Source organism: Ammospiza nelsoni, chromosome 5 (assembly GCF_027579445.1).
Source record: "Ammospiza nelsoni isolate bAmmNel1 chromosome 5, bAmmNel1.pri, whole genome shotgun sequence".
NCBI classification, from domain to species: domain Eukaryota; kingdom Metazoa; phylum Chordata; class Aves; order Passeriformes; family Passerellidae; genus Ammospiza; species Ammospiza nelsoni.
In genome coordinates, this window is record NC_080637.1 from 46,745,791 (window position 1) to 46,772,287 (window position 26,497).

The 26,497-nt window shown below is 38.5% G+C and overlaps 1 protein-coding gene across 1 annotated transcript in view; it reads left to right on the forward strand.

Annotated features, from left to right (window-relative positions):
• ANO4 (anoctamin 4) overlaps nucleotides 1–26,497 on the forward strand; it is a 128,734-nt gene that overhangs the window by 19,472 nt on the left and 82,765 nt on the right. Inside the window, exons 2-4 of the mRNA XM_059472566.1 lie at nucleotides 5,641–5,812; nucleotides 11,178–11,314; nucleotides 16,007–16,165. Coding sequence (XP_059328549.1) covers nucleotides 5,641–5,812; nucleotides 11,178–11,314; nucleotides 16,007–16,165 — 468 coding nt within the window. The remainder of the gene's footprint in view (nucleotides 1–5,640; nucleotides 5,813–11,177; nucleotides 11,315–16,006; nucleotides 16,166–26,497) is intronic.

Consider the following 26,497-nt stretch of genomic DNA (forward strand, 5'->3'; position numbering starts at 1 on the left):
CTGCATCTCTAGGTAAATGGCACAAACTGTGTTTGATGCCAGCCAGGGTTTCATGGAGGGAAGAGTGGACACCATATGCCATCAAAATACCATAGTCTGTGATAAATCAGTAATATTAAGTGTTCAGAAATCTCCCTTTCACTACTGCTGCTTCTGGAAGATAAGAAAAGAATTTGTTCTAATAATAATTAAACATGTCATGTCTTGCATGTGTCATGCATTACAAAGCAAAGTGAATATATTTTTAAATTGCCTTTCAAAAATAATTCCAGTATTTTTATTGCTGTGCCTTTGACATGACCATGCACAGATAACTATGGCATAGGTACCTCAATTTAGCCAGAATGATTTGGGGTTTGAATTTTATTTCCTAATATTCCTTGGACTTTCTCATTGAAAATGAAGAAGACCTATATTTTTGTTCCAATAATTTTCAAAACTAAAAAGACATTTTTGTGCTTTAACACTCCACTTGGATGCTAACAGGCAGACAATGTTATTTTATTCATAAAAATGGGAAATCCATTAAGATAAATGGTGTTTTCTGCATACGAGAAGATTATGTGTTTAGCTATACCAAATAGTGATAGATGACACACTTTTTTTTCAGGGTAATTAATAAACCAATAAAGAATATCAAAAGTTATATGGAAGTTCTTATGTATTTATAGACATCTATGGCAATCTACAAGGGTGGAAGTTTTTCAAAGGTTTGCAAATAATTCCACAGTGTACCCAATCTTTTCAATCTTGGAAACACATTGTGTATTAATGCTATTATTATGGGGTACTTTGTCTTAAATCAGAAGTGTCCAAAGGCCTCTCAATGTGTATCATTAACAGTTCCTTAAAACTTTCCCAAAAATGTGGATGTTTGTAGCTAGTCGGGGCAAACCGTGTGACATACATTGGTAAAAGGAAGTACCTTGTATTGTGAAAAACTGACACTTTTAAGATATTCCTGTTTGTCACTACATGTGCATGTGTAGATATGGCAGGCAGCTGGTCTTACTCTGATGTTACATTGCCTTACATGTAAAAATATGCCAGCAAGTTCTCAGAAACAGAGAATGAACACATGAGTATTCCTGCCTTACCCCCACTGCCCTCTTCAAAAGGAGCCCAGAACTGGAAACAAGCATCAAAATGAAAGGAGAAGGGAACTCACCACACACAGCCCACATCCTTAGTAGAAATCTGAAATTGTGTTGAAGGTGTAAGGTAGAGGAAGCTCAGTGCTGCTGGAAGGAGCAAGGGTGGAAGGAAAGTTTCTGGGTAACAGTCTTTTTCCAGAAAGGAGTCAAGTGTTGGACTGGTGAACCAAAGTTGCAGTTTGCAAAGACTTTCTCTTCTGTGTAGAGAAGAGGAAGTGCAAGGCAGGACACAAGACATGTTTCTGCATCCTGCTCTGAGAACACACTTAGCAATGATAATTTTGTGTTGTGAAACTCTGCACTACTGTACATAAGATATTTAAAGGCAGAAACAAAAAATTAAATACTTTTGATATATTAAAAGCTATCTAATGTAATCACTGAAGTACAATCGATGTATACAGTACTCACCTTATTCTATGGGATAGAAAAATACCTAGGCAGCATGAATATAGCAATACTGGTTGGTGAGGAACAAAAAAGAACATGATGTAGATTCTGACAGAAAACACTTTCTCACCAATGTAGCAAAAGCAGCTCTCTCTGAAAGACTTGAAAGACTGACACATCAGCCTTCCACTTAATGAAATAATTATCTATCTCTGAGCTACTGCTTTCAAGCCAACTTTATATTGCTAGGAAGACATGTGTATATTAATATATATTTGCATACATTCTATGACTCATAGAACAGCTTGTGGTTTTTTCTGAAGCAATAATTGAACCAAAATGGCTTTCATCAGTTGCATTTGTGCTGTCCAGTGCAGTCATGGGGCAGGTCCTGGGAAGGGCTTCTGTGCTGTGCATTTTGTTTCCACTCCTGTCACAGACATGAGAAGTGCCAGAGCTGAGAGCAGTAAAGCTGTGCTGTGCACACACATGCAGTCCCCTGACTAACATGTATAGGAAATGCTTAATGCAGTTTCCCCTTGAAACTCTGCTTTTGATGCAGATGATCTGCTGAGAACTCGCAGGAAGAAGCCAATAAAAAATATGCCTGAAGGGATGATTCTTTATCCCTTGTTGACATGGGCTGGCCTAGAGTGAAAAGAGCACCATGCACAGCAGCTTTCAGCTTGCTTTAAAGAATCTGCTAAGAAGGAACGACTTCTCTGTAGAACTTACATGCAGTACTTAGTGTAGCAAAACAAACCTGCCCATGTCAGAATTATATTTGCTCTTGCTAAGTATCACCCTCTTAGAGGGTGATGGCAAAATCTCTTTCACTACAAGCTGGAATGCCCTTGTTTAACATCAGTACTGTATTAACTATGCTGATACACAAATTGCTTCTCTGACACATTTGGTCATTTTTATATTTAGAAGTATGTTAAAATTCTGACTGAGAACAAGCCTTCTCATTTAGCTTCTAAAATTAAGTCTTTTAAAAATCTTGTTTGTTTTCCTAACCTAATTAATTGGGACCCTACAAGACAAATAAAAGAAAAAGTATGTTAGTTTATGCACAACTTTATGCATCAATAAGTAAATCAGAGGAGTGCCATGAGGTAATTTAAAATATTATTTCAGTTGATCTAGAAAGTCTCAATAAGCTGAGAAAAATTTGAGACTGATCTTTACAAAAGAAAAACCATAAATGTTTTAAATCTAATATTTACTTCACTTTTGTATGTGTCTATTTCTCATACTTCTGTGAAAAGAGAGTCCTTACCATCGTCTCAGACAATATTGCTTAGATTTTACTCAGTGGGATATGTAATTGATAAAACATAAATCAGCAGCTGCTAAAGCAAGAAGGAAATTCTAAAGGCAGGTGAGTGATCCATCAATAGCAACAGTGGCATCAGATACTGTCTTTGCATGTAGTATTGAAGATCTGTGGTAAGGCAAATAAAATAAATCTCTGGAACATGGGTGAGGTCACTGTGGCTTTTTCCAAAGAGCTGCTGGTTTAAAACCTCTGTCTGACAACAAGCCAGAAATCATTAATTTGGCCAGTCCACAGCCCACCACATAGGTGATGTTTCTCTCAGCTAAAAAAATGCAGTAGATGAAAAAGTAGATGCTGACAGAGAGGGAGAATAGAAGCCTAAGTGCCCTAATTCAAGTCTTTATTGACATCATTAAGGTCATGGGAGAAGAAAGAATTGTTGAAACCCCTAATATAAAAGCTATGCTGTTGGTAGATATTTCTTTTCCCTTGTGTTGGTGAAGGCAAGTTTGTAATTAGCTATGTGTTTTATCACAAATGATTGGTAGAAGATTACCCCTACAATTTTGACTGAAATCAGACTGGACGCTGTTAATCTGATACCTGTGCAGTGAGGCCAGATATTAAAGTTACTGGGAATCAGACAAGTATAGAACACTGTCATTTCTGTGTGTTGCTGAAAGCTCCCTATACTGCAAGTGGATCAAATACAGGAGAGGAAATTCTAATGCAGCAAAATTGTCTTGAGTTCATTGTCTGAAATACAATCAGGTTTAGGCTGGTCATTTTCTGATCACTTCCTAGGCACTTTGGGTTTGTTATTTAAAGAGGGGCTTTGAAGTCAGCTATGTACATTCTCCAAGAGTTTAATTTTATTAACAGGTCTATGGTTAGATAGTCCCTCAGATATCAGCACTTTGGGACCTCCATAGGTGACTGCCATTCCGTTTCTCCCTGGCCCAATTAGTTCAGATCTGCTGGAGTGCTGCAGGGATCCTGCTACCTTCATCTCTTCTGAGGAACAGCAACTTCAATGTAACAAGAATGGAGGACTTGAGGGAAGAAAGAGTATTTTATATTTGTCCATATTGTCATTAATTTCCTCTAACTAGGGTTGAAGTGCAGAACAAAGGTTCTTGGATGTGAGGATGCAAGTATGAAATGGTGTTAACAGTAGCACCTGAGTATTTAAGAAGAAACAGAATGATATCATTTGCAAAGCTGCTTAAATGAATTGCTATCCATTGATTACTTTTCTATTTCTGTCATATTTGTATGTATTTTTCAGCAGTTGCAGTACTTTTTCTTGGGCCTTAGAAATCTCTTTTGGGGCAAATCTTAGCCTCTCATCTCTGAGGTCATCTGCAGATTTCCTGAGGCTGATATTGTATGAATAATCAGTTGTCTCACTTAAGAAATTCTCTTTGTTGTACGTCATTAAATGCTGACTCCTGCTGCTGCTATGACAGATTGCTTTGCAGCAATCTACAAGGGGAGTTGTCTCTTATGTTAACAGTGAATCTTTGCTGTGGAACAAAAGAATATGCTGAAGCAAGCACGAGATAATTTTAATTTTTAATATTTTAACACTGAAAAATAATAAAGGATGAAGCTGGTCAAAGTGTACCTATTTTGAGATCTGTACTCCAAAAAGTGAAGAAGGGCCTCTAAAGCACTTTTGAGTAATTTTGTGCCTAGGAATATTATTTGTCGCTCCCATCAAGGCAATCGTGAGATAGTAATTTGGCAAGGAGAAGGGGAAAATACAATGGGCTAGCTCAGAATTCACAATAAAAGCATCTTGCTATAGGCAGCCTGTAGATGAAAGGAAAATGCTTCTTTCCAAAGCATGAGTGATAGCTTCTAGTGAAGCACAGTAACCTGAATGACCTGAAGTTTTGTTCTTCTACCTCGGCCTTTTTGCCATGAATTCCTTCCCCAGATATCACCCTGGCTGGCCACTGAAGGTCTTTGCTAACTCTGTGCTTTAGGTACTCAAGAGCATCATGTCTAACAGATGTCTTTGTGAAAGGTTTTCCTGCTAATCTTCAAAAACCAGAGGTATTCCCAGTAGTTCCCTCTTTCTCTCTGTCTGTATCCAAATACCCTGTAGCCAGCATCTTGTGCCTGTTTGGCCATTTTCTGTCTGCTCTCAATATGCAGCCACCTTTCTCTGTTTTCAAAATTTCCTGCTTTCTTTGCTAATGTTGAAAGAGCACCAAAATGGGCAAATCTTGTGCCTATTTTTGTGTGTAAATAGATTTGAAACTGTGACCCACCAGAATAAGTTTTTATTCTACAATGCTTTTAAACAGCAACCATTACATACCAATGTGAATCCATTTGAAATGGACTCCAGTGCTGGACTCCTTCCCAGGCTATGTCATGCCATCAGGTTGGCATACAAGATCTTGCAGTGCCCTGCATCTGAAACGCGCTGTCCGTGCTCTTTTTGTCCTAATGACTGTTTTCTGTCTTGCAACTTACTTTGTGTGTGTGTTTTGTTTTAGTCTGTTTGTTCCTGTGTCATTTGTAACAACATCTCTTGTTTGTTTTCACATTTGGGAACTGGTTTCGTAGATGGTATGGCGAGGTGATGCTCATGGCATGGCAGCAATGGTCACCTGAATGAGGGACTTGCCAGTGGTGACTCTGCACCGTTGCAGATAGCAGAGAATGTTGTTGTCTCATTCTATTTAGCTTTAAGTCAGTCCATGCTCTATCTGAAGCTCCTTGGTTTGAAGAAAATTTGGTTCTGCTAAGGAGAAAAAATGGAAAAACCTTCATTCAATGTGTATGTTTCCTCACCTGAAGCCCTTGGCTGGATTTTCTACTGCACTGTCACAAACCCCATCAATCTCTTCAATTTCTTCAGAAGGAAGAGAGGATTTGCAGGTTAACCAGCTGGAAACGCAAATATGGATAAAGCCAGACATACAGAAGACAGATGTGGACTTTTCAGAAATTCTTAATGCAATTCAAGAAAGTAAGTTCTTCCTTGGATGCAAAATTGTGTTTACAGTAGAAGATTCAATTGAGATGTATTGAAATTATGACTGAAGGCAGACACAAAGTGATGAACTGAATGATAAGTATCTATTATTAAAATCTCTCAGGAAGTTCAATGGATTATTGGAGGCTAGTAAGTAATCTTTTACTATCAGAGAAGTCATTGAAAGATTTGAATTGCTGTGTGCCAAAGGATTCCAGCAGTATATATTTTCTATGCAGTCATAATCAGAAATAAGATGATTCCTGGTAGTTTATTCAATGCTTTGCGCTCCTGAGCAGCTGTGTGAACTAACAATATTATTAAAATGCTGCAGTTGGGGTTTGAATAGTGGATTTGAAGTTCCAGTTCTTCCAAAGTTTGGGCTGTATTCACATTTTTGCAGCCGCTATTTTTTGGGAGAGTCATGAGGTTGTTACAAGCGAAGGTCCATGTGTCTTAGATGCTGCACAGAATTATCTCTTTTTATGTGTAATGGGTTGTGGACTAAGAATTAATTGGTTCACCCTTCTTAAGTCCAACTGTGGAATGATCTCAACACTTGTGCTAGAAGTAGAGCTACTCTTGTTAATAACAGTGGAAGACACCCCCCCTACCCAAGATAGATGCAATTCTGGAATCCAGTAAAATCTGGAATTTTGAGAATTTTTCCTAATAGTTTGAAATTCTTATGCAGGCTGAGAGTCAAAACGCAAGCCATGGCTTCCTGGCCTCCTTATTTTCCAGTTTGATTTTAAACTGGGTGTTTGGTATAGCAACTTTCTAGAGTGAGAAACAGCAGCTTGCATTTTAGAGTGCTAAAGGATGAATAAGAATGTATAAAAACCCAGACTCTGCCTCATATTTGCCACATGACTAAGGAACCACACAGTGGTAGAATCAGGCTGTTTAGTGGTGGTACTAGTTTGGGGGAGGAAGGAAAATGCTCAGGTTAGATAATGGAGGTAATAATTTGAAATTGAATCATCTTATTACTTAAGCTACAGGTTTAGGATGAATTCCACGTTTTCTGATGTAAAAAGCTTTTCCCATCAGAAATCTTAATGTGAGGTTTTGTCTTCTCCCTTCTCCACACCAGCACAGCCCAGATTTAGGCCTGGGGGCAGTCAGGATGCAGACTGGAGAGGCTGAAAAGGCACTGCAAAGTCTTTCAGAGGTGAATAGACAAGAGGGTTAAACATGGAGAAGCAATTTAATCTGGAAGTGTTTCAAGAATTAACATTTTGATTTATGGATTATTCGCAAGCCATTTGAGAAGCATGCAGCTTTTACAGCCTGGGAGAGAGTGTTTTTTCTTTATCCAGGCACAGGTGCTGTTGGGAAATTAACCTCTAAGTCCTTTAGCTACATCTCCTTCATGAAAGACAGAAGGAATTCTGTACAACCCACTTTGCAGAGGCTTGTTGTGTGCCATGGGGGATGTTGTCACCTGCAGTCTGTTGCAAATCCCATCTAATTGGGATAAACATATCTAAATATTCTTTCTAGGGTGGTTGCTCTAAACAGTCAATGTTACTTTTATTCCCAGGTTTTAGCATTGAATGATGCTTTTAGAAACCAAATAATTTTTTTTCTTGCTAAAATAAGCTTGGAGTATTGATCTTCAGCTAGTATTATCCAAAGTGAGAGTATACTTGATGGCTTGGTGGGACTTCTGCTCATAAAATGACAATGAACAGAAGCATGACTCTGAGCATGTTTCCATCTTCTCACACAATAACATAGGCAGGTCCCAGTTTTTAATGAAAGTTCTTATTTTTCGGCACTTCAGTTTCAGCATCTACCTTCAGAAAGTTAAAAGAGTTCTCTTGTTTTTTGAGTCCTACTTTATATCAGCATCTTGATCTGAAGTGACTTGTGAACCCACTGAGATGGTGTGTGGACTCCTGCTCAGAATTTATCAGCATCCAATTTCCAGAATATGTAGTTCTACTATATTTGGGATAAAAAATATTTGTATACCCACTTTTTTTTCTTTTATTCTTCAAGGGATTCTGAATTATCAAGTCATTTTAATTTATTTTTTTTTTGAAAATAGAGCAGGAGGGGGAGAAAAGAGTTTGCATATTTAAGCTGATCTAAAACCAGAGGGAGAATCCTTAATATCTCCTGCAGCAATGCATGTGCTGCTCTGTATTCCTGTTAAATTTCGCTGCTTAAAAATACTGTACAGTAGCAGCAGTCTGTCTCCCAGATAACATTTATGTATATAATGAAGCCATTATATATCATTCTGTTAAGGACATTTGTGGGTATAAGCACATCAGGGTCTGAGGGGGACAAGAAAGATGGAGCCCTGATCATCCTTTTAACAACATTTGGCTATGGAGGTGTTCAGTCCCGTGGAGTGGAAAGGCTGAGCAACCTACAAGCAGCAAGAGAGTTTTGTTGGAAGTACCATCACCATTACTATTGTAAAGCAAACAGGAATTGCTATATAAATTATCTATTTAATTTTGTGGAACAATATTTTATTAAGGTATTTTTAAGAATATAAGGAGACTTAGGGTAGAAAAATTATCTCAGCAAATGTTGGGGGCCCATATTTTCTGTAGTGACCAACCAACATGCCAGTTGTCTGTGTATCTCTGATATAAACAATTTTCCCCTGCAAGCAATCTGAACAAGTCCTGGTACCTAATTTCACTAACCAGATGAGAGTTGCTTCCACAACTTCGTCACTGCTGAGATGGATTGTGTCTTAAAATTATCTTAAAATCAGATATTTTTTTTGGCTCCTCACAAGTCCTCAGGATAATCCAGTAATTCTGTGTTTCTAGGCTACTGACACATTCACTGTCATACACACCAGAGTCTGTATCTCAAAACATCCACTTAAAAACTATGAATTTTGCAACCCAAAGCATTACCAGCACTTCAAGAAGCAGCAATTCTAGTATCCCAGAGGCCACATCTTTTATACCAAAGCAGTGATAATGTCAGAACAAAGACAGTTTCAATTCCCTCGGGTACAACGAACAGGCAAAACTTTAATTTTTACAGCTTTCATTGATGCTGTCTGCAACTGATACATTTATCTTGAATAATCTTCAGAAAGCTTCACTGTTTAATTATTTTTTGGGTTTTTTTCCAGAGTTATTTTCATATTATACTGAGGTTTTAACTATACACAGATTCAAGTGTCACTATCATGGAGGCACTGGTGGGTTTCATTTCAAGTGAAGTTCAAGTAATTCAAAATGTTTTCTGTTTCAGTTATTCTTTCTCTTGAATACTGAGATTTATTTTTCTCATATGAACATGTGTGCAAAATCTGGTCATGATCTACATCCACATTATTATCTGATGGTGTGGAATGTTTCTAGTTGTGACTTTTGAAAGAGTAGGGACAGTGAAGGACATGAGGTTGGGCTGTGCTGTGGTTTGTTGTGGCAGTTCACCTCCCTTTTATAAGCATCTCTAGTATGGTTTTTGTGGACTGAAATGAATGAAGGTGGGAGAAAAATCTGCAATATTACTGCTACCTGTGCTACAAATTGGAATCTCTTTGTAGCCTTTTAAGCCTCCTAAAGTCTCTGTGGTTTCCCTTAGGACACTGAGGAGCTGCAGGCTTTCATCATATATAACTAAACAAGACCAGAAACTCAGAATCTCTCTTACAAACTATGGTGCTTAGCTTAGCACATTAGCCTATTATTTGGACATGAGGACTTCTCTGTTGTTGCTGAAACTTTTAGTCATTTTCCAAACAAAACTCTTGTAGTTAAGAATACAATGTCTTTCATTAACCTTGTCCCTATTTTATGCATGAAAATGAAGATGAAGGATTCTTGAATATTCTGATAGGGTTTTCTTTTTTTATTGCCTACAGATGTAATAATAGACTTTAGATGCTCTAAATGACATGTACAAAAAGGAAGAAAACTTTTCTCCATGCTCATCATTGACAGGGAAAGAGTAGTATATTTAAATTGCAACATATGTCGGTTTTAAGGATGAATATTATGGATAAGACTCTCCTGCTTGTGAGCATGAAAAATAGGCCACCTGCAGAGACTGGGGAGTTGGTATCATCAGCGATTTTTTTAAGAGGACTCTGAAACTGGGCTATGACCCCTGAAGAAGGGAAAGGTGAAAAGGAGGTCACAAAGTGTTCATGATCACTGGGAACAGTTAGTGGCTGTTAATTTCTGGCAGCTATCCAGTCTCTCCACAGTGGGGGAATGGATTTTTACACCTGCAGCCAGTAGTTGGAAATGGAACTAAGATGCTGCCAGCAATTAGAGCATTTTGGCTGTTACTATAGATTCTCACCAACAGGAATTACAATTGCCTGTCACTAAATTAGGGGAACTGAGGACAAGCAAAAGCAACAGGAGTTTATTGCACAAAAGAACAATGATTCTAAAAGTCAGTCAAGCTTGCAAGAAATGCGAATAAGGATATGGGGTTAGACTAATTTCTGTCAAGATTATTAGATATTTGCTCCCACTGTAGTCAGTGGAAGAGGCTCAGTAGCTAGGACCTTTGGAGGTGCCTTCTAACAGTTATAACTCTGCTTCTATAATTTTGGATTTTGTCTATGAGGCATGAAATTGGAGAGCTAAAGTCCATCCACAGCTGAAGCATTTTTAGTGATTCTCAGCTAAGGCATTTCTCTTCTCCTGGCACACATCTCTTAATCAGGTTTTTCACCAGACCTGTAGTGCATGGAGTGCAGAGTGAACCTGCCTGCCCTGCTCCTCCCATCTGGAAGTTACTCCAGAGCTTAATATCTATACTTTTTGTTACTTTTCATCAGGGTTGGTTTACCACAGCTTAAATCTGTAGATGTAAGCAATTGCTTCAAGACTGAGGGCTGTGTGGTAGGTGGATCTGAAAGTGTCAGATTTATATGCATCAAAACATGCCAAACTGTGAAAAGAGGAATATCTGCCCAGGTTTGTTTACTCAATGCCTTTCAAGAAACAGTATTTATTTAAGGCTTTCTGCCTCTGGCTGCCCCACAGGTCTGTACAACTTGACGTCACACTTTGTATAGTAGGTTAAAAATCTGCCTCCTAAAAAACTTCCAGAGACAATACTAGTCCAGAAGCTAGTCATTTAAGCCATTTGCCCCAAAAGAAGCTGAGAAGATAGCTATGGCTGTTTTATTGTGACAGCAGATTGCTTATTTTTCATCAGAGGGGCGTTGTGGTGTCCTAAATCTTTATGTGGCACATTGATGAAGAAAGCATTCCAACAAGACTCATCAGATTTTAAGATTAAATAGTATATAATTATACCAGAACTAAAAAGTGAAATTATTGATGGGTTACACTTGCTGTCTTCCTTTGGTTCAGTGGTGATTTGAATGTATATTTTTATTTTTGTTTTTTAGTAGCTAAGGATGTCAACATTTTTTTTGATGAGTTAGAAGGTGTGAACAGCCCTTCCAAAGATGATGATTCCCTGCTTCACCATGGTAACTTGACCAGTACTTCTGACGATGCCAGCAGGCTGGAAGTTGTGGGAGAGGTAAGGACACACAGAATTATTAAAACAATATTTATTCATGCCCATTATAAAGATGTAATAAATGTAATTTGATTAAAATCTCATTCTCTACATCAAATTGTGTCTAATCTTTCCCATGAGAACTGGTTTCCCATTCTAAGATTATAATGCTGAATTGCAAAATATCTCAAATTCAAAAGTTTTGATTTCATGCACCCTCAGTGAAATATCTATACTAATCTAAGGCTTCAATGCTTCTGAAAATGCTGAAAAATTTTCCCTATATCCATCCTTTAAGAGGAAAGAGTGTGGAGGGGATTTATCTACAACTCCCATGAGAAGCATTGGGTGTCAGTTATGAGACACATTCCCTTCCAATGAGGAAAAATTATCACCTGATGGTGCATAATAGTGATTCAGAGAACATAATCCCTTTTAAAATCTGTCCTAAAGCAGTCAAAGTGTCATGGACCCATGATGAAAATTTGGATCTTAATTTCTTCCTGTGTCTTTTATGAAGAAAGGAACAATATGCCCTTTAATTTTGCCTCCCACTGCCCTGATACCCATGGATGTCATGGTTGTTTCCCCAGCAAGTGAAAGGACCAGGGACTTTTCTCCCTTCCTCCACCTCAGGAATGGAGCTATATCTAGGCACCTTTCTGGACTGGTCTGATGTTACCTGCAAGATTTCCTGAGGAATTTTTGGCAGAGGGCTGACTGGAACAGATCAGAACTGGCAGAGATCACGCTAGTAATTTAAAAAGAGTGGAAAACCACAGGACATTGCTGAGGGCCCTGCCCTGACCGTCTTTTGTTTACTAGTTTTGATAGAGTTTAGAAGAGGAAATTAGAGATTATCTTTTTCAAGAGCTAGAGGGTTTTGTGGTGCAAATTCTTTTGGGCAACACTGCTGAGGAGAGAGACAGAGATTTTCTTTGTTCTAGAAATTCAGCCCATAGAGAGCTGCACTCCTCGAATGTTTAGACAGATAATTAAAGCAACAAAATTCAGGGCACCCTGAATATGTTTGACCTTGCTCACAATTTCATCTTCTTTAATCATAGCTCTTCCTTAGCTTCCTGTACAATGTACAAAGGGCTCTCTTTGCCTGCTTGCACCCTAATAGGCAAATCTGACACGATAGTCCCATGTTGCATTTTGGGACTATGTACCATATGGTCTGTAACAAAAAGGAACAGGTGAAAGGCACACGTCTTTTGTAAGTTAAAGAGGAAAAAATAACATTAAATGATCTGAAGGATTATCATGCTGCTTTTAATGTAATAATATTGAAAAAACAATACCTCAAAACATTTTTTTTTCTCTTAGATGTGTTCTTTTTTGATTTTTTTTAAGGGAAAGGGAAACCTTTGAGGAATATGAACAGATTTAAGGGGTCTTTTTGAGGAAAACAGCAATGTAGTTCACATAAGGTGTAAGATGGGGAAAAAAAAGGTGAAAATTGAAAGTCTTAATGGGACTTAAGGGATGCTGCAGCCTACCAAAGAGTTTCAAAGTACTTGGTCCCTGCTGAGTTCTAGAAGGAAAAGATACACTGTTCAGATGTATGTAGGGTTTGTATGGATATGTGTGGGTAAGCCCCTCGCCCTAAAGCTCCCCTAGCATATGCATGTATATGAGTCATGTCTGAATGCTGATGGTTCCCCGCTGAGCACCTGAGAATATAAAAACTGCTGTATTCCTTGGAAAACAAGTGCAAATTATACAACGCATATTGTATTACAGCACAGTCATAAAGACAGACAGAAATGCTGAGCTTCTTGTTAGAGTGAAGTCTTCACTCTTCTACTTTCTTCCAACATCCTTTTTCAGATGAAAGAATGGAGGTTTGACATACATGACTGCACCACTTTTTCACCAAAAACCAGTCAGATCTAGTGCTATATGTTTTTTCTTCCTCTGTTTAGGAAAACCGAATTTTGATTTTGTTACACAGGTAAGGGAGATGCAATATCTGGAGGAAGGTAGGACAAGTTTCTGTCCGGCATAGCATAAGCCAGAGTATTACAATACTTGGATGATGCACAAGTCCTGAAGTTGACACTGCTGAACCAGCCCTGACTGTCTCAGTATCATGTTAGATCCTCAAGAGTTCTTGACAGTCCAGACTCAGTCTATAAAGTTGCCTTAGAGTCTGTAACAGAGAGCCAGAGAAAGGGTTCCTTCCCAGAGGCTGTAACAGTCTAATAGGGTTTATCAGTCTGGCTTTGACACACAGTGCTCCTAAATTGAAAAGGATCTTTACGTACAGATAAGGATGTCCAAGCTGCCTTTCTGAGAGAAAAATTACAGGACTGTAGCTGGTAGTGTTTCACAAGCCCAAGAGAGGTAATTGTCCCCAGCAGTCATACTTGAAGTCCAACAAGCCAAATCCCTTGGCTGAATCTCATAGATACTCTTTAGTATAAGGTTTTGCATTCACTGATGAGTGCAGGGCAAACCAATTTTCTTCAGAGAAAGAAGAAACTTAAGAAGGGGCAAATCAATTTTTCCAGTGGAGTCACTCCTGCATGCAGAGAAGGACACACTCCTTAAGGCACTCTCAGGATGGGTCTGAGTTCAGATGAGGAGTGTACATTTGAAGTGTATCTCTCAGTTCTCCCTACCCATGATTTCTTTGTGGTCCAGAGCAGTGCAGGATTTTAAACCTGTATTCCTTATGGATGTAAATCCCGTGAGTCCTTCAGACCAGATTACAGTGGGCCCAAAGTGAGCCCTTACGTTTACATAGCATACGCAGCAGATCCTCAGCATGGATTGTTTTGCTCTGCAGCTCCTTTCCTATTACACTAAAACCACATATTGACTCTGACTACTGAACAAGAGGCTTGCCAGGAGGGTTAGAAATCACAACAGGACCACTAAGCTGACCCACAGCCTCTAAATCTCCTGCAACACCCTTCCTTTATTTAAATAACCTTAAATACCCTTGGGGCTGTTAGGGTTTTTTTTATGTATTCTCAACAGAGATTTTTAGTGGAAAAAGATAAAATGTGTCTCCTGAGCTGTTTTCCCATTTAATGTTCTATGAAAAACACTTCTCCTATCTTGATAATATCATTTATCAGCATGATATGCAGTATAGATATAAATAGTTTGCTACTGTTTTTTCCTTAGAGATTAAATCCTTTTTCTTGCCTTCTTTTTGGGCTCTAAGAACTGTTCCACTGTATCAAGTCTGCCCTTAGTTGTGTTAAGAGTTAGACACTGTAATGAAAGAATGTTTAAAAAATTCCTTTCTTCCTTTAGGGAACTGGATGTACCAAGGGGATGGGACATTTGGGATGCTTTCATTGGTTTTTCCATTTAATCAAAATGCTTGCTGAGAATCAGAAAGATAGCATATACTAAACTGTTTGAATGGGAAAATTGTTTTGGGGGGTTTTCCGGTAAAAATAATTTTTCCTATTATAATGTTCACTTTGTGATTTAAATTCAGAAGCAATTATTTTATGGGGAAAGTATTTGTAAATGCCCTCCTTCCCCCAGATGTGAAAGTCAAAATATTCTTTTTTTTTTTTTTTTTCAGAGACTTGATTGTGTATTATAGGGCAGGGCTGGTTTTGTCAGGAATAGCAGAGTGAGTTTTGGAAAAACAGAGGTAAATTAGCTTAACCTTCCCTTCAGCTTAAAGCTGGACTGATCTTGAAGTTCCTGAAGGTCCCTGCCCTTTATACTGCTCAGAGGGAGTGCTGTTTGTTCCCATGTATCCTTCACAGTGTACGTTTCCTGTATGAGACCATTGCTCCAACCATTGCAAACTGCCATGCAATTTCAACTTCTCTGAAAGTGAATGCTTAAACCCTGGGCAGACCTTGTATAATGTAGAAGTAGTGTTAAATTGTGGGGAGGATCTGTAGAGAATTTCGTCTCATGAATTACTGGAAAAAGACCAGTAGTTTGGTATTTTATATCTCAGGAGAGTGACCTGTTCATCCTCTTATGAACAGTGAAATCAAGTTGTGTTTCTCTGTCAGACCAAACATTTGAACAGGCTTTTTTTTAATATATAAAGAAAAGAGACAGTATTTATTGCTTTTATTGATTTTATGTGCTGCCACGCCAACACACCAATAATTTTTTCCAAATAAATCCATCCTCAGCTGTTCCTTAAGCAAGGAATATTCAGTAGTTAGTTTGATGAGGTATAGTGAGGTCAGCACAGAATCTTCATATTGTTGTCTGTGTCCTATGGGGCAAAGTAATGAAAATCTCTGTGCCAGGTTGTAGTGTTTGCCACCACAGTAAACCATAATGACAATGTTAATGGTTACTCTTTTCGCGTGTACACAGACATTCAGCCATACTAAGTTCTTAATTTTAAATTTACACTTCAGTAACACTATTCCCTGCTCTATTTTATAAATAAGAAATTATTCCTAACCTTTTGGAGAGTGGTGGGGGAAGGAGGTTGACTTGTGTTTTCTATTCTCTCCTATCCCATCCCCATATGTCCAAGCATTTTCTTAGACCTCCTGATGCCCCCTGAGATCACCTTAAGTAGGAAAGTCTTTGCTCCTCTCAGATGAAATCAGAAGCACTGTATGTGAAGAGCCTAAAACTTGAACAGCTTGTTGAGATTCCTTATCTTTCCTGTTGAGTAGTACTGAAAACTGATGATGCCAACAGCAATGCAGCAATTATCAAGGAAAATTAACATTACTGAAATGCTTGATTTTCTCTTTGCAGGAAGTACCTGATAAGAACAAAACCAATGGACTATATTTTAGAGATGGGAAATGTCGGATTGACTACATCCTTGTGTATAGAAAATCTAATCCACAGACAGAGAAGAGAGAAGTATTTGAGAGAAATATCAGAGCAGAAGGACTCCAAATGGAAAAAGAAGTAAGATATATTCCTTAAAAATACTTTCATGTTGAAGTTATATAGAATCTGGGGGTATGATTCGTTTACTCTGAAACTCCTTCACTCTGTTGTAGCAGTAGAAAAATGCTTTTAAGCATGCCTAAATATAGGCCAGAGCAGGGCAAAAGTGTAGCCTAAAGGAAAATCAGACACAGGGATTGAAGGCCAAACAGGCCATTACAGTCATCTTTTTCAACCTCGTGCACAAGTAGGCCACAGAACTTCATCTGTTGTGCTGTGCAATACAAAAAACAAGTGCTGGGTTTGAATGGCCTGAATTCTACTGGGTGCAATCCATATTTCTGCACTACATTTTCTTCTAGCCACGTGCTCCACTATTTGCTGAGGCTCCTGGTACTCTTTCCAGAGACCTAACTAGATTCCTGCCTTCCTTTATCTGTCAGCTTAGGCAAAGCAACGTAAGAAGTATTTTAGTAGTTTGAAAACAGCTTAAAGTTTCTCCTTCTGTCTTAACCCTAAGCATTGAAATAATTGGGCAGTATATATGAATCATTTATATCTATGTTATTTCCCATATAATGCCCTAAATAAAAGATATACTCTTTTATGGACAAGAGCGTAGGAATGAATGCAATATATCTAAAATGTATTGATATTTTAGGTAGCAGGAGCAAGGCTTTAAGAGACCATATCTCTTTTGCCAAGCCTATGATCTTCCTTAAACTTTGATAATGTGCTTAAGCAGGGCTTAAGCCTCACTTCCATCCTGAGCAGCTATTGCTTAGTTTTTCTTTTATTTGTGCCTAGTGGACTCACACTCATGCTAATATGCATTGTCATACTGCCACTGATGGAAACAGAAGAGGAATTTTCAGGATATAGGTGTTACACATTATCTCCCTTTCTTTCACTGAATTTTTGGTGCATGTGTAAATATTCTGTCTGTGTGCTTGACATGCACAGTTCTTTGGAGAACACCAGGGAGGAAAAAGGGGAAGCCTTTACAGAAAAATGAAAATGTTTCTTTTGTTTAAATGTTTTTGACTGAACATGGGTACTGATGTACGTAAGTGTATTAAGAGCATTTTACTGGTTCCACCAAAAGTTACCCTAAACTATTCCTTCAAATAAGCTGGAAGTCATCGTCTTCAGTGCTGCAGTAATTGATAGATGTTTTCAATGCCAGAGATTGTTCATTATTACATTTCCTGTATATGTGCTACTGCCTATAGGACTTGTAACCCAACATTCAAGAACAGGGGAGTGTTGCTGCAGCTATTCACCTTCACATCCTAGAATTCTGCCCTGCCTCCACCAGGAGAGATGCTGACAAAAACTCTAAAATTTGGGCACTGTAGAAAAGAAATGGGGAAGGAATCCTCCCTATTAATACATATGTCTAATGGTTTCAAATAAATTTTTTCCTACTTTGTGGTTTTTGCAGATTTATAACTGTGCTAAGGCCAGCAGTGAAAGCTATGAAATCACTGTATATTTTAAGTATTATGAAACTTATAGCAACATTCTGTGCTGAAAACTTTTTCAAATTGATGATCTAAGTGCTTGCTATAGATGACTTTTTTTGGCTTTCAGGATCATTTATTTGGACTTTGCTGCCTAGGCTGCATGAATGATCTGCCAATTTGATTATTCATTTCAGTTTCTATTTTGCTAGTGACATGCAGTTTTATTTCTTACTGATCTCATTTGCCCTTGGTGTGACTTCTTGCCAGCATCAGTAATTGTGCATTTTCTAAACACAGAATGATCAAAATGAGGTTGTGCTACATGACTTGGGCTAATGTTTTTAAAATCAAGGGTAGAAATCTTTTTTAACACTCTGACCTAAAACTAAACTCTAGCATGTACATTTTATGATCATGTTAGTTTCTAAATTAAATTATAATCCTGAAGTAAATATGTGCATTCTTAGTACACTCCCTCCCCCATTTCCAGAGATTAAGAACAGTGCTGCATAACACTTAACATTTTAAACTTAGCTGTGTGATCACCTAGTGTCTAGAATATTTCTCATTATTTTTACTTCTCCTGTTTTTGAGACCGCGCGTCATTTTGAGTGTTAATTCTGGAAAATTTTAACTGCAGGGTATTTTTCAAGTTGTTCACATGCACTATACTGTTTCCACTGGAAGCAGTATAGTGCGTTTGCTCCCAGATGAAATGAGAAAACTGCCTATTTCTTTGGCCACAGAACAATTTCACAGAGGCAATAGGTAGTAGCTGTTGGACTGAAAGAAATTTTTTACCTTTTATGAATTTTGAGTGGTTGTTGGTTCATCTCCTTTGGCTACCAGCTGTTCATATCTTGGCATTTGGTTGTGTTAGCCCTGTCCTTTTAACATGAAACCAGCGGCAGAGAGGAAAACTTACAGAGCTAATCTGCACGGTGCAATTTCAAACCCATATGCCTCACTGCAGGGAGGGAGAAGTGCACTGCAGTGGCTCACTGACAAGTACAGCACAGTGGAATTCCCAGGAAGTGCTGAATGCAGGGAGCAGTGCTCACTTAGCAGCATGAAATGAGAAAGTCACTCTGAAATGAATTCACAACAGCTGAGATAACTTCAGGCACAATGTCAAGATCATGTAACAAGAAAGTTCTCAACAGATATATGTTTCTGACTCCAGGAAAAGGTGATAATATTTTGCAGATATTCCCAAGAAATTCACACTCACAGTCTTCAGCTGTACCATACCACTCTGCCTTGGAAGTTCTGCTAGATTTGGTGCTCAGTACCTACAGTAATAAAGAATGAGGGGATCCCAGACCATGGAACAGATAATTAAAATAATGAAAATTTTGACCAAAAAAAAAAAAAAAAAAAGAAAGAAAAAAATAATGATAAAATATTTTTAAAGAGTGAAAAAAATTAAAATTGGAAAAACAAAATGAAATAGTAAAGATTTTAAATTGAAAACAACACTCTAAGAGTGAATGCTATTTGAGTGGTACAGCACAAGTCATTTTATGATGCTTCCCCCTGCTTTGGTTCTGGATAGGATGAGTGTGTTGACCCTGTCACAGACAGACACTTGCAGACCACATTCAACACATGTGATCACATGCAGAGATGCTCAAATAAGGTAATCAAAACTGTAGGTAATTCCTGGAAAAGAGACTGTATTTTCTTTTCACCAGGTGAAGCAATTTCTTTGTTGATTTATTCTCTTTTCCAATGTCTCACAAGTGAGATAAGCAACCATGAAATCCTGGCTCTGGGATCCTCGATAACGCTGCTGCTCTCATTTATCAATACTCTTTGCAAAAGACTTATGTGTGGGGAAAATGGAGAGGACATTCTCCAAGTGGAGCATGTTCTTACAGGAGATCAGGTACCTATCCCACTGTAAGTTTGTAGGCACTGATATCCCCTGTAAATATCACATGAGACTCATCCCTTCCAGAGCTGGTGGGCAAAAGGTTAACAGGGTGTTACTGTCCACATTCTGATGGTACATTTCAAATTTATGTTAATGCAAAATAAACCTGAGACTTAGATCAACCCACTGTCATGCAGTAGAGAATTACTTGTGATCAGTTTTATGTGAAGAGAAAATACAGATAGCATCCATTCCAAATTAAATGTTCCTCCCTGTAGCCCAGCAATTTCTGGAAAACCTGTCTTTTCAAGAGAGAATGAAGAGTCAGAATTACTTTGAGCCCATGATATTTTTCAATATTTAAGAATAAATATTTATAAATTTAACCTCTTGACCAAAATCTGGGGAAGTATCCTTTTCCCAAATTATTCCTGCAGCATGGATTACCATTTACCAGTCCTAAATGACCAGGTAGAACTCAGTTGCTGTAAAGAGTATCTATGCAGTTCTGGTACACAAATACAGTATTACAGAAATGTTTCAGTAAGATACTTTAAACTACACTATCATAATAGGTCATGCATGGAGGTGGCCAGCATGCAGCAGCTAACTTGTATTACTCATTCACTTGCAAACTTTTCAAGCTGCACTTTAAAGTAATGCAAATGCAGGACAGAGGTGAGAAATTTATGCTGGATGAACAAACACAGACCACACTTGCATGTGTAATTTCTACAAGAGAAAAAGAAGAAAGTCATCTTGCATTTAGCTAAGAACAATCTATCCAAAATGAGTCTGATGTTGGGTTAGGATCTGATCATGTAGCCCTAGGAACACACTACATTTAGTTTGAACATAGCATGATATTTTTGGTTTTTCTGCTTCTCATGACTACACTAACCTATGTCATACAGAGTATTTCTACTACTAAATGTACTTAATATATTATGCTTAATGATTGTGTTCAAAGTTTTTAATTTATAGATTATAAATTGATTTAATGCAGTTTACTTGAAAAAGGGATTGGCAGACAAGTAGAAAGGGAGTGATAGAAGTGAAGTAAATGGGAACTACCCACGTGAGTAGTGAAAATAATATTCAGGCCTTTTATTTTTTTTTTTATATTTATGGCAACAAATGTCTCAGTATAAAAGCAATTAACTACTTTAAACCAATAACATTCCTTACTGCCCTGGAAAGCTGGACTCCTCCCAACTACTGCACACAGAATGTGCTTCAGAAACTAGCTTCAGATATTTTACCAGTAACAGCCAATCCATTTGGACTTCTGCTGGCACATTGGTCTTTGCATCTCCCTGATAAATGATGTCAGTGTAGTGCTGGTCCAGCTTTCAGGAGAATCCAAGTTGTGTGGGTTTTTGACTTACATGCCTGATTAGAAATTTAAACTTTGTCACCATAAGTGTCAAGCTGTCACCAGGGCACCTCTAATTGCATTCGCTCCCTGCCTCAAGCAGCAGCTGGCATTTCTGGTGCAATAGCTGGCAGCAAAAACACAGCTGGTGTATACAATAGATAGAAGAAATACATAATAGGTGTTCTCTGGGGAAAACCCAAAAGGACAAGAAAGAAAAGCACGGTATAAGCTTCAGTTGTGTTGTATGAACAAACATCTACTAGTGGGTATACTCAGAGTCTTAAGTTATGGTAACATGACCCTAGAAGTTATATTTTGAAATACTTTCAGTAGTGGATACAATATAATTACAGAATACTATTATTTCGTGACTTTTCAAGTTTGCAAGCAGATGTAGATAGGTTCCTGAAGAGCTAATAATAGTTGTGTAAAGAAGTTTCTTTTAATGTAGCTGTAACTTTGTGCTAATGGGGCAGGACGTAAGAAGCTAGAAACATGCATTCAGTAAGATAGTTATATTTAGCAGCAAGTTGGAGTCTGCTTTCAAGATGATGAATGTTGAGAGAAATTACAGCTGACAGAAAGAGCACGCAGAGTATCTCCGTGACTTTTAGCACATCCCTGAGTGTAAAAGGAAAATAGACCTATGACCATGTCAAAGTGAGCTAAAACTTAGAAATAAAGAACAAGAAAAAGCTAAGAACTTCAAAGACTGAAACTTCTGATCACAGTGTTCAGAAAGTGATGATGTGAAAGAGACATTATAATCAACAGCTATTGCGTCTGAACTTAATTAAATACTATCAACTTTCTGGAAAAAAAATGACATCTACTCCTTTTTGTTGTTGTTGTTGTTAGTACTGCAGAACCAAAACATTTATGAGAGACTGATCTGGTTTTTTCTTGTTTGTGCATCATCAGCGCAATTGTTCATGAGATTCCTGTTACATAAATGCTTTTTTTCTGATTGTGATTCATGGGTAGAAAAGAATTGAACTGACTTCCAGACCCCAAGTGGCACTTGCAGATCTGAGTTAGAAAAGGTGTTTTATAAATGTAACTTATGTAATTTGGTTGTCTGAGCCACACATAATAAAATCTCAATGCCTTTATAGTTGATTCAAAGTTTATTTTTCCAGTTATGACTTCAGTTTATCCAGTTATTGAAAGAACAATAACTTTTTTGTAGTTTATTGCTCCTACAGATGTAATTTAATCAACCAGGCATACAGTTTAAACCAGAGTGCTCAGTCTATGGTCAACTGACTTTTACAACTTGCCAGGAGAGTTTGTGTGGTAGCCAGGAGCAAGCTGCAGGTCGGCCGGAAAATCTTTTCCTGACCGAGTTTTTATTTGGTGCTCATATCCTTTCCCTGTCTTGTTGAGCTTGCTCTGCACAAATCAAAAGCACCCATCCACTAGAGAAAATGGTGGCTAGGGAAAGCTTGCACCCTTGAAATTATATCAGCGGTCCTCTGAGCTTTTTGACAGAGAGAAAGATAGCTATGAGCATGCCCATGTGAGATGTGTACTGGGAAGCACTGGGACAATGGTGAGAGTGGTGATTATCCCTACTGTGCGTGCGTGGTAGGTCAAGCAACATGCAGGTTGTCACCTATGGCTAACAGATTTCCTTTAGGCCAAACTGGCATCTGGACAAAACTAGGCTTGCTTATCTTTGGAGGAGATGAGACCTAGTATTGGGTTTGCATGGCAAGGTTTTGGTGGTAAGTGAGGCTGCAGGGAGGGTTTCTGTGAGAAGCCGTTGGAAGTTTCCCTCACATCTGTCAGAGCCAGTGCCACACAGCTCCAAGATGAACCCACTGCTGGCCAAGTCTGAGCCCATCAACAATGGTAGCACCCCTGTGATAAAGTATTTAAAAAGAGGAAAAAGCCTGCTGCAGACCAGCAGCCAAAGGAGAGGAATGAGAATATGTGAGAGGAACAACTCTGCAGACACCAAGGTCAGTGAAGAGGGAAGGGGAGGAGGTGCTCTAGCTGCTGGAGCTGAGACTCCCCTGCAGATGATGGTGAGGCAGCTGTGCCCCTGCAGCCCATGGAGGCCCTCAGGAGAGCACATATCCACCTGTAACCTGTGGAGAACCCCACACTGGAGCAGATGGATGCCCAAAGGGGGCTGTGAGCCTGCGGGAAGTCCACACTGGAGCCAGCTCCTGGCAGGACCTGTGGCCTCCTGTGGAGGACCTGTGGAGAGAAGAGCCCATGCTGGAGCAGATTTGTTGGTAGGACTTGTGACCCCATGCAAGAGACCCACCCTGGAACAATCTGTTCCTGACAGACTGCATCCCATGAAAGAGACACACACCCTGGAGAAGTTTGTGAAGAACTGCAGCTTGTGGGAAGGACTCCAGTTCAAAAAGTTAGTGGAGCACTATCTCCTGTGGAAGGGACCCCAGAGTGGATCAAGGGAAGAGTGTGAGAGGTCCTCCTGCTGAGGAGGAAGGGGCAGCAGAGACAGCACATAAAGACCTGACTGCTGCCCCCATTCCCTGTCCTTAGAAACCACTGGGTAGGAGGAGGTAGAGAAAAGTTGGAGCGAAGCTGAGCCTGGAAAGAGGGAAAGGTTGGGGGAAGGTGTTTAAGATTTGGTTTTATTTCTCATTATCCTATTCTAATTTGATTGATAATAAATTAAATTAATTTCTCCAAGTCAAGTCTGTTTGGCCCATGATGGTAACAGGCGGGTGATTTCTCTTTGTCCTCATCTAGAGCTGTAAGTTTCCTCTTCTATTTTCTCCCATGTCCTGATGAAAAAGGGAGTGATGGAGTGCCTTTAGTGGGTATCTGTCATGCAGCCAGGGTCAACCCACCACAGGTGTAATTCAACGTTACTCCACTACTGTGACCAGTGTCAAAAATTCTGTAGCTTTCATGGACTCTTGTAAGTTGTTTCAGTGTCTCACTTTTTCTGATCCTATTATTCAATATGTAAATAGCTACAGCTAATGAACTTACAGTACAAATTATGCAGCCTGCAGGCTCTGTATTTTCATGAGCAGAATAACTATTATTATTAGCAGGTGCAGCTTGTTATTTAATGTTTTAAGCACTGTGTCTGGTTCCATGCACAAATCATGGCCAGGGACATCAATATGACATAGTTCTATGCCTGCAAAAAGAGAACCAGACTGAAATGCAAACCTAACCACAAGCATTATAAATGAAAGTGCTTCCAGCTATTTAGTTTTAAACATTGAGCTATTCATTTCATCTCAATGCAGACAGAGCAAGTGGAAATCAGACTGTCTTATTATCTAATGTACATAGCAAAAGGAGTCTCTTTTCAGCAATGTTCTGCAGAAAAATGTGCAAGCAGAACAATGTCCTTTCCCAGGGAGTATTCTGTACCAAAAAACCACAGTCACTAAACAGTGGAGAAGTTTCCAGCTGCTTGAACTTCTGAGGGAAAAGTTTTAGATTTCAGATGCTATGTCCACTGTACAGCACAATGGCCATTTAGAAAAAAAAAATTGAAGAGATAAATGAAATACTGGATAGATGGTGACTGAATTCAAATTTCAGAGTGCAGTTTTTAAAGATAAATTTCTTGATTATCTGAGGGAACCCATAAACGAATATGTTTCTGAGTTGACAATTACCAGCCTTTAACAGGACATTTTAAAACCAGTAGACTAAACAAATGTCGCTGAAAACTTTAGCCACTTTTCAAAAAAAAAGTGGCTCTTTCAAGGAATAAGAACGTAATACAGAAAACACATAGATAACTGAATAGGAATTTTAAAACCCCAACATACTTCTTTACAGAACAGGCAAAATTTCTTGTCAAAAAATTTACTGTCTTCAACATCCACAAATCAGAAAGTCAAAAATCTTTTGAAGGAAAAAAAACAGACGGGCAACAGATTAAGAAAAAATGATCATGGTTATATATGAGATGTCCCCTATGTCAAAAGTTACCTTTACCATAACTGGTCTTAAACTGCAATTATTTTGAGATGTTGTTTCACCTGCCAGCAGCATCAGGAATAAGCATAATTAACAAGGCTACAAACGCTTAATGCACAGTGAGAGTTTTCATTGCCCAAAGGTGACATGACTGGTTTGCTGCAACACTCTCTTACAGTAATGGCTTAATAAACAAAAATCTAAAGTTGTCTCTGGGGAACAGAAGAACAGAGTACATAGAAACCCAGCAATAGGCTTTGTATTCTCATTTTATGTTAATGATTTGGTGTTGAACTTGTTTGGAGAACACAGCACAGTATTTACAGCATTATGCCTCTAAAACAAATAGCAATGATCGGTCTTGGGGACATTTACATCTTCCCCTACAGCCTGAGGTGGTGTGGGGCTGTCCCTCTGCAGGTAGTGCCAAGAGGGGTGCATGAACCTGGGAGGAACAGTTCCCTTTCCACTGCTCTTGGCACAAGGACTACAGGCCTTCTCATTGTCTGATTTTCTGTTATACAGGGTTAAGCCAGGGTTAAGTCAGTGATGGAGCAAGTGGAGCACTGGTGCTCTGTGCCTTGGATTAGCTGTATCTCAGATGTGGGAACAGAACAAAATAGAACTAATTACATCAGAGCTCAACTTTCTTGAAAAAGACCTTTCAGTTTATGGGTCTCTGGGCCCAAATGAAATGCAGAATTATCCACTGCATATTTACATATTTGTTTCTTGCTGCTTGAGTGGTAATGAAGTGGTGTTGTAAATGAAGTTTAAAAAAGCCTGACCTGAGGGAAAAATACTTCTGACATAGCCATACTAACTGAAACTTCTGTCAGCCAGTTAGTCATGTCCTTCTGTTTAAAGTCTTATCTGGTTTACAAAACCCTCTTCTGTGCACAAATTATCTTTTATTTTGTAATCTAAAACCTCTTGAAAGAATATGTAAAAGTACATTTTAGACAAAACTGTGTGAAAGCCCTTTTGAAGCCCTTTTGTTTCCTCTTGGGGATCTTCATGGTACTCACTACTCTTCTTAGGTACAGCTTGTTTTTGCTAATAGACTCAAATAGACCTTTCCATTTATAACAAGATTGACTCCAATTTCTTAAAATATAAGAACTTTGTGCTTTTTTTTTTTTTTTTTGTCTAAAAGCCATCCCTTACACCTTTTTAAACTTTGAATTTTTTCAGAGAATAAACCCTCCACAGTGAAAATGTAGATAGGAGAAGAACAAAATTGAGACATATACATCTGGAAACCATGACTATACTTTGTCTTACAATATGCAAAATTCATGTTCTTCTCCTCAAGAAATTTGTCTTTTTGTATTTAGATTTCTGCATTTTTTTGTGAATGATAAGTTAGTAATCTATTCTGTGACCTCATTTTCTGGGGAACCTGGAGAAGCTCCAGAGCACTGGTGGGAAGGCATGTCTGAAGGTCAACTTCGTGAAGCAGAGCAGTCACCAATGCTAGATCAGGATGGTCATGGCTTTTTTTTATAGAATTCTATAGGTTTTCTATAGAGAACAGCCTGGCCCCTCATCACTAGAGTTCTTGAAGTTGTACTGTGAGTGCTATTGCTATTGGAAACTGACTTTCTGAGACAAGACTGGATTAAACAAATGTCCTGAACAGCAATTGAGAGAATAGAAGCTGTGATTTTTAGAACATTCCAGGTGAATGTTCTTGTGCAAAT